Below are 15,044 nucleotides of genomic sequence, written 5' to 3'. Positions count from 1 at the left end.
GGAAGCTCCTACACACAAAGGTTCACACTGCATTACTGCAGAGATCTGGTAGAAATACAAAGACACTTGTGTGATGGGAAAATCAGATGAAAAACACTGCTTTCGAACCGATCGTACGATAATCCGATCGTTAATACACAGCTTTCAAGAGTCGATCACGACATCTGATATTATCTGAAGGGACAAACCTAGAAATTTTCTCGTACGATACGGAATAATACGATTTTAATTTAATCAGTACAGTTTTCGTCCCAAAAAAATAAAAAGAGAAAGACCACGCATGCTCGGAAATGAAAGAATGCAATACAGCACATCACTTCTGAAGTTGTATTCTGTAGTACGAGAATTTTCGGAAGTTGAGTAACCTCCTCATTTTCAATATAAGACTAGAATACAAAAAAAAAAAAAAAGCACGATCATTCGTCCAATGTTCTCATTGTGTGTATGAGGCTTAACATTCACATGAGAATAAAAGGCCTCTTGTATTTAAACATTTGCTCGTCTGAGTCCTATATTAAGCTGGGCATGCTCGCCCCCTGCCTTCTACAACTATGCATAATCTCATGGTGCATAGGTAAAGGTTTGTAAAGTGTTTGTGGGAGTTGCAAGGACCAGTGAGACAGCTTTGGGCTGTGATAACAAGCTTGCTTTTGACGTAGCCATGGTTAAGTATGGACGTCAGGCCAGCGTCGAATTTTGCGTTGTTTACGTCGTTTGCGTAAGTCGTACGGGAATAGGGTTGTGCGTAAGTTACGTTCACGTCTAAAGCAATGACTATTTGCGGCGTAATTTGGAGCATGCGCACTGGGACACTTTCACGGACGGCGCATGCGCCGTTCGTTAGTAACGTCAATTACGTGGGGTCACGATTAATTAGCATACAACACGCCCCCTACCAGCCTATTTTGAATTAGGCGGGCTTACGCCGGCCCATATACGCTACGCCGCCGTAACTTCGGGCGCAAGTTCTTAATGAATACAGGACTTGCCTCTCAAAGTTGAGATACGCTACGCCCACCTAAAGATAGGCATTTGTTTCTGAATCTAGCCCATAGTCTTTCATTGAGTTGAGTTCAGGAGCTTTGGAAAAAAAACGCCAAAAGCTCCTAAACTCATGTACATGAAGCCTAAATATATGTGGGTACCTTTTATACGTGATAGAAATGCTTAGCTTGCATTCACACCCCTCCCTTTGCAGGTGGGCCTTCTTTTGCATGAATGAGCAATACACGATGAATGGGAAATGAACCAGTTTTAACACAGAGGAAAAACTATACCTACATAGACTCTGCTAATGGACAGAGCATCCGTACTAGTGCATTGTGGTGCACTACAGCAGAAGTGTGTTTCTTCTTGGTCTTTTTTTTAAACTGTATTTGTACGCCATTAAAAATCAATGGCAACGCATACATACTATGGGGTCGATTTACTAAAACTGGTAAGTGCAAAATCTGGTGCAGCTCTGCATAAAAACCAATCAGCTTCTAGGTGTTCCAGCATAACCACTGAAAGATTTTCCCCCTTAATGGCCATGCCATTTTTTGCATCGCTTTAACAGACAATTGTACCCAAACAAATGCAACGCCCTTTTTTCCCCACAAATAGAGCTTTTTTTGTGGTATTTGATCACCTCTGCATTTTTTAGGCCCCGACCACAAGAGGCCTAATGGTGACCTCTAGACTCAGGGAGAGCCGACATCCATCTTCACAGTGTGGGTTACTAGGCATAGTGGGTGTGGTATAGATAGAGTAAGTTGGGCACCAGACACTTTGAGAATGCAAATAGATTTATGGTCTCTCTGGGGAGAGAGGGTTAGGGCCTGAACACCCTTAGGCAGATGCAAACTACTTGAAAGACTCCGAGACTAAATAGAAATAGAAGAATAGCTATAAAGAACAGCTACAGTAGGTGCCGCCGATTTTGTGTCAATCTCGCCTCCGCTAGCGGCGATTCGCGGGAACGAGCCGAACTGCCGCAGTATAAAGACGACAGCTGGTTGGCAAGTGGTTAATTGAACAAGCTGAAGTTAGAGATTTTGCAATCTTTAGTTTTAGTAAATCAACCCTAATGTGTTCTTGTGTGCTGCGTTAATACTGGTTGTAATGTATGTTTACAGATATGCATAACTGAAGGATCCCTCAAGGAATTTGGGGTCATTTTACTAAACTAGAGCATATCAGAAAAGCAAAGTCACAAAGTGTTGGCACCATTCAGTGTAGTGTAGGTTAAATACAAAGCTTGTATAAATCAGTCAGAATATCTAATCTCTGCTCCAACATGCGACAAGCAATCAATTTTGAGCACTACAGGCCACAACCGTATATAAATGGTACTCTGGTCTCAGGGGGGCATAAAAATGTGAAGAGCGTTTTTACTAGAAATACATAAACATTGGTGCTTACATACACCGTTTATGTTGCACAGCTTTACTAGGAAACATTTTCTACATTTCACCATTCTATTCAAATCCTCAGAATTTTCTAACAATTCACTTTGCTAAAGTGGGTTTATCCAACAAAACGCATTAAGGCTCCATTCACACCTGAGAGAAGCGATTTACTTGCATTTTTCGGGGCATTTTTTTAAAGCGTTTTTTCAGCTTTTTACAAACCATTTTAGAAGTGTATTACAAGCGTTTTTTCTTAGTCAGTAGAAAGCACTAGGGGGAGGGGAGGAGAGGGAGTGGAAATTAGGGGCTATTTGAGCAAAAAAAAAAAAAACTTGTAAAACACTCAAGTCAGGCGTTTCTATTGAAGTCTATGGGACCAAAAACGCTTGTAATCTGCCAAGAAGCTCACATAGTTTTTTTGAGTGAGAGGAGCTTTGCTTCAGCTGACAGAACACTCAGGCACATCTCAGCGTATGGGGGTAACAAGTGCGGTAAAAATGCGTAAATAGAATCACGGGAAACCCGTCGCCCAAAAGAAGGTCCTAGATTTCTTTTGGGCGTCAGGCTTCCCGTGATTCTGTTTGCGCATTTTTACCAAGATTGTCACCAGGCGAATCGCAGGAACATCGTGCCGAGTTTGTGGTGCTATTGGAAATCGATGGGCAATGCACTGGTAACGCAAGGCATCCCACGATTTGCCGATATTGCGAATTACCGTGACTCGGAATGCAGAGATGTGAATGAAGCCTCAGATGTGAACAGGGGCCATTGAAATTAATCGGGTTTGGCTTGTTGAGCGTTTTAGAGCTACAAGATTGCAGTGTGAAATGTGAAATCAGTGCAGACCAAAAAAAGGGTCCTGCACCATTTTAGTGTGAATGCGATGCGATTTCAGCCAGTTTGTATGGCTGAATTTGCATCGCACAGAAATTGCAAGTGATGTGCACAGCAACGTGGTGTGAATCACATGCGATGGCTGGCAATGCACTGGTGTGAAACCAGCTTAAAGCAGAAAATTACTTAGGCGTTAACAGGGCCTTAGGGAAAAATCTCTGAAATCATTGTCATCCCCTCCATTGTATTACTCTTGAAAAAAGTTATTGCTTTCTAGCCTTTCTTTAAAACATACAGCCAAGATCCTAAAAGTCTTACAAGAAATGTAGAAAAACCTAACTGAATTATTAAAAAGTTTGACTTTTTTCACGCTTCATTAGACAATAGGGATTGCTGAACCAGGAGTGTGCAAGTCTGATGACTGTTGTCAGCGTTCTTGTGGTATACCGGACTCAGGCTGGCTATATGAAACATCCAGGACGGCAGGATTTCAAGACAGAAGCCAGATCAAACCTCCCACGCCAAGTGACTAATACCACCCTCAGATCGGAAGTAATCTCCTTAGGCTTCTGCCATCTACAAGAGAAACGCCGCGTAACCATATCCACTTCAAGCACAGAAATCTGAAAAGGTTATGCAGGTTTGGCCAACAAGGGATAACGTTTAAATTCATAATAAAGGTGGTCATGGCGTTGCTCAAATAGCTTTACATGTAAACATTTGCTGGACATACAAATTATCTAAAAATAAAAAAAGTTACTAAACCCAGAACCTGCATTCACTATATCTGATCTCCCACAGTACACAGAAATGCAATCGTTAAGTAAATATAAACTGTAAAATACCTTTTCTCATCAGCAGTATATATTGGTCTTATGACTATCAGTGTCTGGTTAAAGCTTGAAGGAGGAGTTTTCACCTCTGACTGTCCTAGGAGGCTGCAGGACTCCTGACCCTCTGTTTAGACTCAACATCCCCCCCCCAATCAGGCCAGATGGGGGGGGGGGGGGAATTGAACCCCTTCAGTTTGTTTTTGACGGATCGGATAACAGGTAGCTCGGTGTAAACAGACAAGAATATGCCTATAGAATAAGCCTATAGAATATGCCTATAGAATATGCCTATAGAGAAGAATGGAGGGTCCGATCAGGTCCGCCAAAAAAAAAAAGAGGAAACGGACGTGATCAGACCTCTCGCATGGAAGGGGCATTGGGAGTAGAGAAGTAGTGAATCTCTTCAGTGACTCCTACAGAAGTATATGACAATGGCATAGATATTCACCATTCTGCTTGCCCTGGTTTGCCTACTTTCACCAGAACAGATATTGATGGGTAATTCAAAATGTCAAGTTTAATTGAAACAAAGTAAATGGGGGAAATCTTAAAAAAAATAAAAACACCACTTCTAATGACAACCAAGAAGGCTTTCCCCTACTTTGGATTGATCTCACTTTCTGTGGCGTTCCTGGGACTGGAGAATTAGGAACATCTCTCCAAGAGGAAAATAAATAAATTCCACTGGGGATTTATCAACTGTTTATACGATCCAAAGCTAATAATAATGAAAAAAATAAAAATAAAAAAATGCTTAGCATAACCCCACAGGTAACTATGGCTGTAATACAAATATCAAATAATTTGATAAAATAAAAGATACAAATATGTAGAAGTATTTTCCAAACAATCATTACAGTATTATCATATTTGCAACACAACTGTTTGGCTATCTGTAAAATAATTTGTGTCTTTTGTTGTATGCGTGTTGTAGCCTACAGCTAACATACCAGTGGCTGTGAAGTCCTTTTTCTAGGAAACATTTTCCTAGCAATTGCTGAAATTGCAAAAAAAATTGCATCTGCCAAAAATGAGCAAGACAACATTCTATAATTGAGAAAAACTTCACTACAAGTCAAACATAACGCAACAATTCTTCCCCATGCTGATGTCCTCATCAAGTTGTACATTTTAAAAATACGAGAAAACTGCGGCCCTTGGGTGGTCTGTGACCAAACATTACCATAAGAGAAATTGTTTATTTAGATTGACCACTAATAAAAACACATCTGCTCCTGCAGATGGTTTTAGTACTAACTACATAATGCCAGAGCCATTAAAAGCTTCATATGAAGATAACCACATAACAATCTAACAGGAACCAATGACACAGCAATTGAGAGTAGCTGTAATTATTATATAACATGTACAATAGACATTCACCTCTAAACTACTGCTACTAACTTAATTCAGGGCTACAATACAAAATAAAACTGGCAATACCTTAAAGTAACCCCCCTATTCTCCCAATACATTGAAATGTAGCAACAGGAATATGCTGTAGGAAACTACACACTTTCTGTCCTGTGTATAGAGGTCACACATTGCTTAAAGTGGTTGTAAACCCTGTTACACCACGGTTACCTACAGATAAGCCTATAATAAGGCTTACCTGCAGGTACTGTGAATTTCTCCTAAACTTGCACACTTTAGGAGATATTCACTGTATCCGGTCAATAGACAATTGACGTCCGGGAAGTGTCCGTAGCCCCCCCACGGATGCCCACACTGGACCACCAGGGAAGCCTCCAGGACCACTAGGGAAGGAGGCAACATGTGGATGGCCAGGTATGTACCCCATGACCATCCACATGTTAAAAAATCTTCACAATAGATGCCAATCAGTGTCCACAAATGGGCACTGACTGGCAACATGGGCACAACATAAAAAAAAATTATGCCCAGCAATGCCACCATCAGTATCAGTGCCACCCCTCAGTGATCATCCATGCCCATCAGTGCCACCCATCAGTGCCGCATACCAGCGCCCATCAGTGCTGCCTATCAGTGACCATCATCGGTGCCCCCTCATTGGTGCCCATCAGTGCAGTCATATCAGTGCCCGTAATTAAAGAAGAAAAACTTACATATTTACAAAAAAAAATTAACAGAAAAAAATAAACTTTTTTTTTTTTTTTCAAATTTTCGATCAAATACCACCAAAAGAAAGCTCTATTTCTGTGAACAAAATGATACAAATTTAATTTGGGTACAGTATAGCATGACCACGCAATTGTCATTCAAATTGCGACAGCGCTAAAAGCTGAAAATTGGCTTGGGCAGGAAGGTGCGCAAGTGCCTGGTATTGAAGTGGTTAAAGGTTACGGCTGGATTATGGTGACAAACCCAGAGAGATTGCACCTCTATATAATATAAAATAAAATAAATAATAAATGTCAGCAATGAAGTGTACATTTTTTTGCCTCAACACTAGGTTTCCAAAAATCTGTAGATTACCGTTCCTAAGAACTCCTACCATGCTGAAGCAAGGGTATTGCGTGTCCCACATTTGACAGCACACACGGACAGATGGGGCCGTCATTGACAGCTCTGTCCTTCATGAAAAAATGGGGGGGAAAAAACAGTATGGTTTCTGATCATGTTCAGATCATGTGGTCACCAGCTATGGCATGGTGACCACATGAAATTTGCTGGAAAATAAATTCCTCAGTTACTGCGGTCAAGATTTTTATGCTGTGTGTACAGAAAAGGTATACAGAAAAAAAACATGTTTTTTTAAAACGGAGACCATTACAATGTTAAAAGAAAAGGTTGAAGAAAAGTCTAAGAGCCGGTTCACACACAGGCGGCACGACTTCGGGGGCGACTCGGCAAGGCGATCTCAAGGCAACTTAAGAGGCAACTTGCAAAATGACTTCTGTATTGAAGTCAATGCAAGTTGCCCCGAGTCGCCCCCAAAGTCGTACAGGAACCTTTTTCTAAGTCGGAGCGACTTGCATCGCTCCTATTTGAGCGGTTCCATTGAATACAGCGGACCGCGACTTGTCAGGCGGCTGAGTCGCCCGACAGGTCGCCCCTGTGTGAACCGGCTATACATTTTATCCATTTGACAGCTTAACATAACAAACCTAAATAGGGTACCGGTATTTAAAAAATCAGTATACTAAATTAAGTATATTTACATAAAACAATGTTTGTGTAGGTAAATTAGTCAGAGCTGCAGTTAAAGTAATGGATGTGGTTTAAAGTCCAACTCCAGGAAAATTACAATTCCACAACTATCGCAAAATCTGGACTCCCTATATTATATATAGGGAACAATTGACGTGAGGGGGAAGGAGCTGAGGGAGGGAGGGGAGATGTAGAGGTTTTTTTTCTCTTTTTTCTTCTTATCTTTCTATATTTATGTTCTACATTTTAATTTCTATGATACTTTTTCTTCTTGTATTGGGGGATAACCAGGGTGGGGAACAGGGTAATGAAAATAGAACAAAGATATGGGACTATAGTAGACCTATATAAAAGTGTGATTAAAATGATGAGATAGTTGAAGTAGAACTGAAAAACTGCTTTTGTTGGTGAAAGAGTAACTAATGTTAAGGAAAAGAAGATGTTATGCTTAAAATATATGTTGTATAGATTTATTTTATGAACGGTGTATTAATATCTTTGTGAAAGAAAAACTAAAATAAAGAATTTATAAAAAAAGAAAATTACAATTCCACCCAAGCAGTGGGGACAATACTGTAGTAAGTGTTTATTCCAGTTTAGTCTAAGGGTGGAGGATTTCGGCATAATATTTGCCTTATGCCTCACTCTGCCTTCACCTACAGTTGCTCTGTTGCACCCCAATATATTACATGAAAACGTTGATACTCCACCTATAGACCGGAGCTTTGGGTTAATGAGGGGAATGCTGGAGTGAGGAATCAGGCAAGTGAAACAATGTCGTCTGTAATCCCTGGACCACAAGTGTCAAACACAAGGTCCGCGGGCCGAATCCAGCCCTCCAGGCCTTTTTATGTGGCCCTCATGCCCCCCTTGTCTCCGCCCCACCTGATCTCAGCAGGCAGCAGCAGAGAGGACAGGACTCATCCACCAAATCTTGCACTTCTCTGTCCAGCCCACCTAACAGCAGCACAAAGCAAGGGGGTGAACTGATGTAAGGAATAGTGGGTGCTCGATTTCTGATGGTGGGGGGGCTCTTGACATCTGATGTAAGGGGGGTGGGATGCTAATACAACGGCCCATTGAGGGCAACCATAATGCTGATGTGGCCCGCAAGAAAATGGAGTTTGATACCCCTGCTTTAGGGCATTTAAAAAAAAAAAATATAGGTGGCCATACATGGATCGAAATTTGGCCTGCTCAGCAGGGACCAGCCGTATCTCATAGATTTCTAGTTTATGTATTGAAAGTTAACGCACATTGTTCATCCTAATTTGTATATATTATACATTGCCCCACTGAAGACATATTTAGAATAAGTACAAAACACACACACACTTACCCTTGAAGATTCGTAAGATGGGCTCATCTGATTGCCGGTTCCCCATGATGAAGTACCAGATCTTTCATCTATGCCTGCAAATTATGAAAAATAGTTAGTATTTTGTAGGCAATACATAAAAAAAATGAAAAAAAACAGTTACCCTTGTAAACTAAACATGAAAGTACAGCTTTACCCAGTATCAATATACAGGCCATTTAAGGTGGTTAGTGGGTTTAACCGCTTCAATACCGGGCATTTTCACCCCCTTCCTGCCCAGACCAATTTTTAGTTTTCAGTGCTGTTGCACTTTGAATGACAATTGCGCGGTCATGCAACACTGTACCCAAATGAAATCTTTGTTTTTTCCCCACAAATGGAGCTTTCTTTTGGTGGTATTTGATCACCTCTGCGGTTTTTATTTTTTGCGCTATAAACAAAAGAGCGACAATTTTGAAAAAAAACAAAACAATATTGTTTACTTTTTGATTTAAAAAAGGGAGGGTTCCTGCCAACGTCATTTTATAATGACTCGGTAAGGAAGGGGTTAAAGAGAGTGCAGCAAAAGGCTTAACCACTTTCCACCTATTGCAAAATGACGGCACAGCAGGACTTTTTTCATTTCAGGTGGATGTCATATGACGTCCTCTAGAAACACGCCTTGATGTGGGCGCCATCTGTCCGCCGGACACCGTTGATGACAGATCCCTGTACCGGCCTGCTGCCGGTACCATGAGATCTGACCAATCACAGTAGATCACGTGACAGTAGTGAATAATGGAAGGCTTCTTTTAATGCCATCCATTGTGTACAATTGTGTTGCTAGCTGCAATTGGACACATTGATCACATGGTACAGACAGGGCCAATCACTGCCCATCTGTACCATGTGATTAGCTGTGGCCAATCAAAGCAAACCACAACAACAATAACAATACTCACTGAATGAATCAGATTAATTCAATAAAAATGCTTGCTTAAATCAATAAAGGTAATTGGACAATTAAAAATATCTTACTTTTCCAAACAAAAAAAGTTGCCATGCCTCTCACTAACCACCTTGGACTATCTACTTTCCAAAAAGGGGTCATTTTGGGGATATATTTACTGTCCTGGTGTTTTCAGGCCTTAAGAAATTATAGGCAATCAGTACACCAGGGTTGAATTATATATATATATATATATATATATATATATATATATATATATATATATATATATATATATATATATATATATATATATATATATATATATATATACACACCATAGTAAAGTGCATTTTAGTTGTACTGTCTACCCCCAAGTTGTAAAGAGCTGCGTAAATGGTCAGCACTATATAAATCCTGTATTATTATTATAATAGTTTGTGGACTTGTACTTGTGTTTGCTACAGACTAACTAATAAAACACAAATTTGGTTTATTTTCACCCCAAAAAAATATTGGAATACATTTTGGCTTAACTTTTTGAAGAAAGATGATTAGCAAAATTTTGTAACAACATTTTTTTTATTTTTTTTCAAAATTTTTATTATTTTTCTTTTGTTTCCTTAGCCAAAATAAAGTTCTATTTGTGTTAAAAAAAAAAAAAAGCATACGAATTTCATATGGGTACAGTGTTGCATGACCACCCAATTGTCATTCAAAATGTGACAGCGCTGAAAGCTAAAAATTGGCCTGGGTAGGAAGGGGTTGAAAGTGCCCAGTATTGAAGTGGTTTTAAAAAACAAAAACACGCACACACTTTTTGTATTTTGATCAGGGCACCAAAAATGCTGTACTATTGCCAAAAATTAATAATAATGGCTCATGAAGAAATAGGAATGCAACCTTCAAATAACCTTCAGATAATATGATAATTCAGCAAGATCATCATCTTAAACCTGGCAAATCAATGCATTTATAATTCATTTAGGATTTTTTAACCCCTTTACTACCACGATTTAACATATACAGCGGAACAGAACCACTTCCAGCTGGTCAGGTCAATAGTATGCCTTCCTTAGGCTGCATTTCCCCTACTCTAAAGAGGCGTTCCGCCTGGGGAAAATGTATACTGTAGCTGCTGACTTTTGATATTTAGACACTTACCTGTCCAGGGAGTCGCAATGTCAGCACCCTAGCCGATTTTCGAATCGGTTGTTGGGTGCTGCCGCCGTATCTTCAAAAAGGGAAACTGCACAGGCGTGAAGTGCACCACGCTTTCTAAATTGGCCCAGGAGGGGCAGGGCAAACCTCCCAAGGAACGGCGCTCCCAGTGCTATCTTCCAGAAGTGTGGCTGGGGACCTGTCAAAAACAGGTCCCCTTTCTCTCGTCCCCCCTGAAAGGTGCCAAATGTGGCACCGAAGGGGGGGGGCAGCAAATGAGCAGAGGTTCCAATTTTGGGTGGCACTCCACTTTAAGCTCAAAAAACAGAAACGGTCTCATTCAACCTCCTGGCTGCGTAGTAAATCGTAATGCATCAAAATCAGGTTAAAAGCCCAAGACTGCAAGTCTGAATCATATGATAGGCTGTAAAGGCTCTGACTTTCATTCAGAGATAGTAACAAGTAGGGGTGCAACGTTTAAAAAACGGTTTGGATCATTCCTTGGATCAGAGTCACGGATCCGATTATTTTTCAGGTAAGTGGGATCCCCCACTGTAATATCCACATCTCCCCCACTGTAATGTCCACATCTCCCCCCACTGTAATATCCACATCAAGGCCGCCGCCGGGTGTACTAAGATGACCGCCGCTTTAGAGCCATGTCAAAGTCACGGCCTTTCCTATGCTACGGCCGACGCAGCGGAACTCTGCGGATCACGTGGTGTGCCGATCCGAACATGTTGACCCTTTCGGATCACGGATCAATGACGATCCGTTGCACCGCTAGTAACAAGGGCCTCAGACACAGACAGCTGAACCCGAATTTGATTTGTCCATGCAGAGCTTCTGCTAGCAGACTGCTCCATTAAATGGGCATAGGGTATGTTGGTCTACGCAAGAGGCTTTGCAGACACATTGTGGGTCTCTGGCCCACTCAGCAGAGCTATAGAAGCTGCTGATGAAGATGATCTTACAGAAATAAGGGTCCAGGATTCAGGTTACATGCATCTATACCTTCTGGGTATACCGGTGAATCGCCTCAAGAAACAGCAGGCGAGAGATGGAAAATGACATAGTGGGACCAACTTTAGAGAGTCCCTGAAAAGACATGCTGTACCACTTAGCAGAACATCTACTAGGCCCAAAGTGATACAAGGGCTTGCGTTCTCACAGACCCAAGCAGTTAAAACAGTTGACTGGGTTCAAGGTTGTCAGAAGGTACCAAGACACTGTAAGTGGGCAGTGGGAACAAGATCAAAGATTGGATGACCTACAATTCGCTTCAAGCTGCCATGGAAGGTGCTTCTTCTAAGCATAATGGTAGGAAGTGTGTAAGCAGCCGCCATACAAACATATATTTGAAATTAAGTATCTATTATTTTTTGCCAATAGCACGATGTGGGTGATTTCTGCCAGTCACAGACTGTGTGCCGCCCCTCCAGCCTGCGTCTTAGAATAAGAGGGAGGTGAATCAAGATGTAATATTCCACCCCCATTGTGTTTACCTGGTTAGTGAGCATGGAGGAGAAGGAGGGGGTGTGGGCTGTCATTTACCACTGTGTATACGCCCACAAGTGTGACTCTATAGTCACATGGGCTGCTCAGTTGTGATAGGGAGGAAAGGCTCAGGGTAGAAAATACACTGAAAACAGAGCATGTGCAGAGTTGCCTCAACAGCTGAAAAATCCCTAGCTGAATTGGGGACAGAAGGTGGAGACAGAGCAGCAGGATCAACCAGGTTTTTAGCAGAAAACAGAAAACAAATCCCATATTGACTGAATGAATACGAACATGTGATACACTATTTATTGATAGTGTCACTAAATCCACATCATAAAAATAAACAAGTTTATTTTTTTCTTTGCCAATGCCCCAACCTCCTGATGGTGGCAGTATAACCCAACTGCCTCAAATTATATACAATGCCTGTATACCTCAATATATAATAAATAAATTAGATTTTAAGCATACTGCCTTATATTAAATTTATGTTACTTAAAATCTTCAAAACCTGAAATACAACCATTGTTTCCACTCAGAGAAGCATAGATCACACACACACGATCAATTCAATTTTAAGGGGGAAAAAAAACTGATGGCACCTCAGACAAGAAAATAAAAATAAAAGATGACAATATATGTTTACCAGCTGTTACATGTGGATTAAATAAGAATTTCTAACCAAACAAAATCAAATTTCTCTCTTACACCAGCTATTGTAGGCAGGAATCTTATCCTCTGCTTTTCTCTATTAGATTTGTTTCAGGAATGAATATATTGCTTTATGATTAAAAAAGTTTGTGCAAAGATGGGCTCGTGAACACATTCAAATTTTACATTTTATTTCACTCTTGCAATATGCAAAAAATATTTGCACATATGACCCAACCATATACAATTTGGCAGAATGTTAAAAGCGAATGAATGCCTCCTGCGCTCGAGTGTTCAGATACTATGGACTCTTGCCTCTTACTGTTCCATTCTTAAACCAAATAATATCACCACGCTTTGCTACCCTCATAAGATTTGGGTAGTCAGTGACTAAAAAGAGGGCACACACCAGCCTAGTGCATTATCCTTATATAACATTTAATAATAAAATAGAGTACATATTATACTCACAAACCAATGTGTGTACAAGCTCATCTGAACACATCCAGGAACAGAATGCTAGAACTCCTGCACATCCTCTCATCACATCACAAGATGGAGCTGCACAGGTCTGGACAGCTGACACTTTGAGAGACATACCCTTTTTATCAGAGCCAAGAGACATGCCACTTCTAGTTATTTTACTAAAACATTGCATCTGGAAAGTATTCACAGCGCTTCACTTTTTCCACATTGTGTTATGTTACAGCCTTATCCCAAAATGGATAAAATTCATTATTTTCCTTAAAAAAATATATATATATACAAAACAATACCCCATAATGACAACGTGAAAGAAGATTGTTTGAAATCTTTGCAAATTTATAAAAAAAAAAATACCATGTACGCAAGTATTCACAGCCTTTGCTCAGTACTTTGTTGAAGTGACCTCCATCTGGCCACTCTACCATACAGGCCTGATCAGTGGGGTGCTGCAGAGATGGTTCTCAAAGGTTCTCCTCCCTCCACAGAGAAACACTGGCGCTCTGTCGGGTTCTTGGTCACCTGCCTGACCCTTCTCCACCGATCGCTTAGTTTGCCCGAGCGGCCCGCTCTAGGAAAAGTCCTGGTGGTTCCAAACTTCTTCCATATACGGATGATGGAGGCCACTGTGCCGATTGGGATTTTCAATACTGAGGAGATTTCTGTACCCTTCCCCCAGATCTGTGCATCGATACAATCCTGTCTCGGAGGTCTACAGACAATTCCTTGAACTTCATGGCTTGGTTTGTGCTCTGACATGCACTGTTAACTGTGGGACCTTATATAGAAACGGGTGTTTGCTAGAGCTGCACGATTCTGGCTAAAATTAGAATCACTATTTTTTTGCTTAGAATAAAGAATGTAACATCTTTCACATTATACAAAAAAAATTGGGCTTACTTTATGCTCTATTTATTTATTTATTTTATTCGTTAAAAAGTGTATTTTCCCCCCAAAAAATGCGTTTGAAAGACCGCTGTGCAAATACAGCCATAGATACAAACATACAATATTGCAATGACCGCCATTTTATTCTCTAGGGCAGGGGTCTCAAACTGGTGGCCCTCCAGCTGTTGAAAAACTACAAGTCCCATGAGGGATTGCAAGGCTGACAGTTACAGGCATGGCTACCACAGACAGAGGCATGATGGGACTTGTAATTTTGCAACAGCTGGAGGGCTGTCAGTTTGAGATCCCTGCTGTAGGGTCTCTGCTAATTATATATTTGGGGGTTCTACGTAATTTTCTAGGAAAAAATACCGATGTGAACTTGTAAGCAACAAGTGTCATAAAAAAGGCTTTGTCTTTAAAGGAGTTGTAAAAAAAAAATACATTTATGCTGAAATGACTGTTTACAGGGTATAGGGACATAATCGTTAACTGATTTCTTTAAAAAACGAATAAAAATAGATACAAATAAATCATAAATGTACCTGTAGTTTCTAGTTTCGTTTTGCATGTTGTTTCCTGCCTCTCTGCTGTACAGAGCCACAGAACCAAATACAGGGCAGTGATGGTTTGGAAAACGAAACCGATTGGTGCTGTGGGGTTTTAGACACACCTCCTTGAAGTTAGTGACCACAGAGAGAAAGCTCCCAGTACTGTGGTCATCAGGAAACAGACAACCAGGAAGTGTGGAGATCCGAGAAGAATTACAGCAACTTGAGAGCAAAAACGAACAACAAGGACATGAAAACAGCACTGCATTAAGGTAAAGGAAGCTATTAAGATAAAAAAAAATCCTTTACAAACCCTTTAAGTGGTTAACCTGACCTCATTTACAGACCTAAGTTCATCCCTTTGATCTAAAAGAA

The 15,044-nt window shown here is 40.6% G+C and overlaps 1 protein-coding gene across 5 annotated transcripts in view; it reads right to left on the bottom strand.

The window, feature by feature from the left end:
• The window catches only part of TCF12 (transcription factor 12), a 273,710-nt gene that overhangs the window by 190,337 nt on the left and 68,329 nt on the right, over positions 1-15,044 (bottom strand). For all 5 annotated transcript variants that reach the window (XM_040342741.1, XM_040342743.1, XM_040342744.1 and 2 more), the window contains one exon: positions 8,529-8,602. In XM_040342741.1, coding sequence (XP_040198675.1) covers positions 8,529-8,602 — 74 coding nt within the window. The remainder of the gene's footprint in view (positions 1-8,528; positions 8,603-15,044) is intronic.

The sequence above is a fragment of the Rana temporaria genome, chromosome 3 (genome assembly GCF_905171775.1).
Source record: "Rana temporaria chromosome 3, aRanTem1.1, whole genome shotgun sequence".
Taxonomy (NCBI): Eukaryota; Metazoa; Chordata; class Amphibia; order Anura; family Ranidae; genus Rana; species Rana temporaria.
This window is presented reverse-complemented; position numbering and strand designations above follow the sequence as displayed.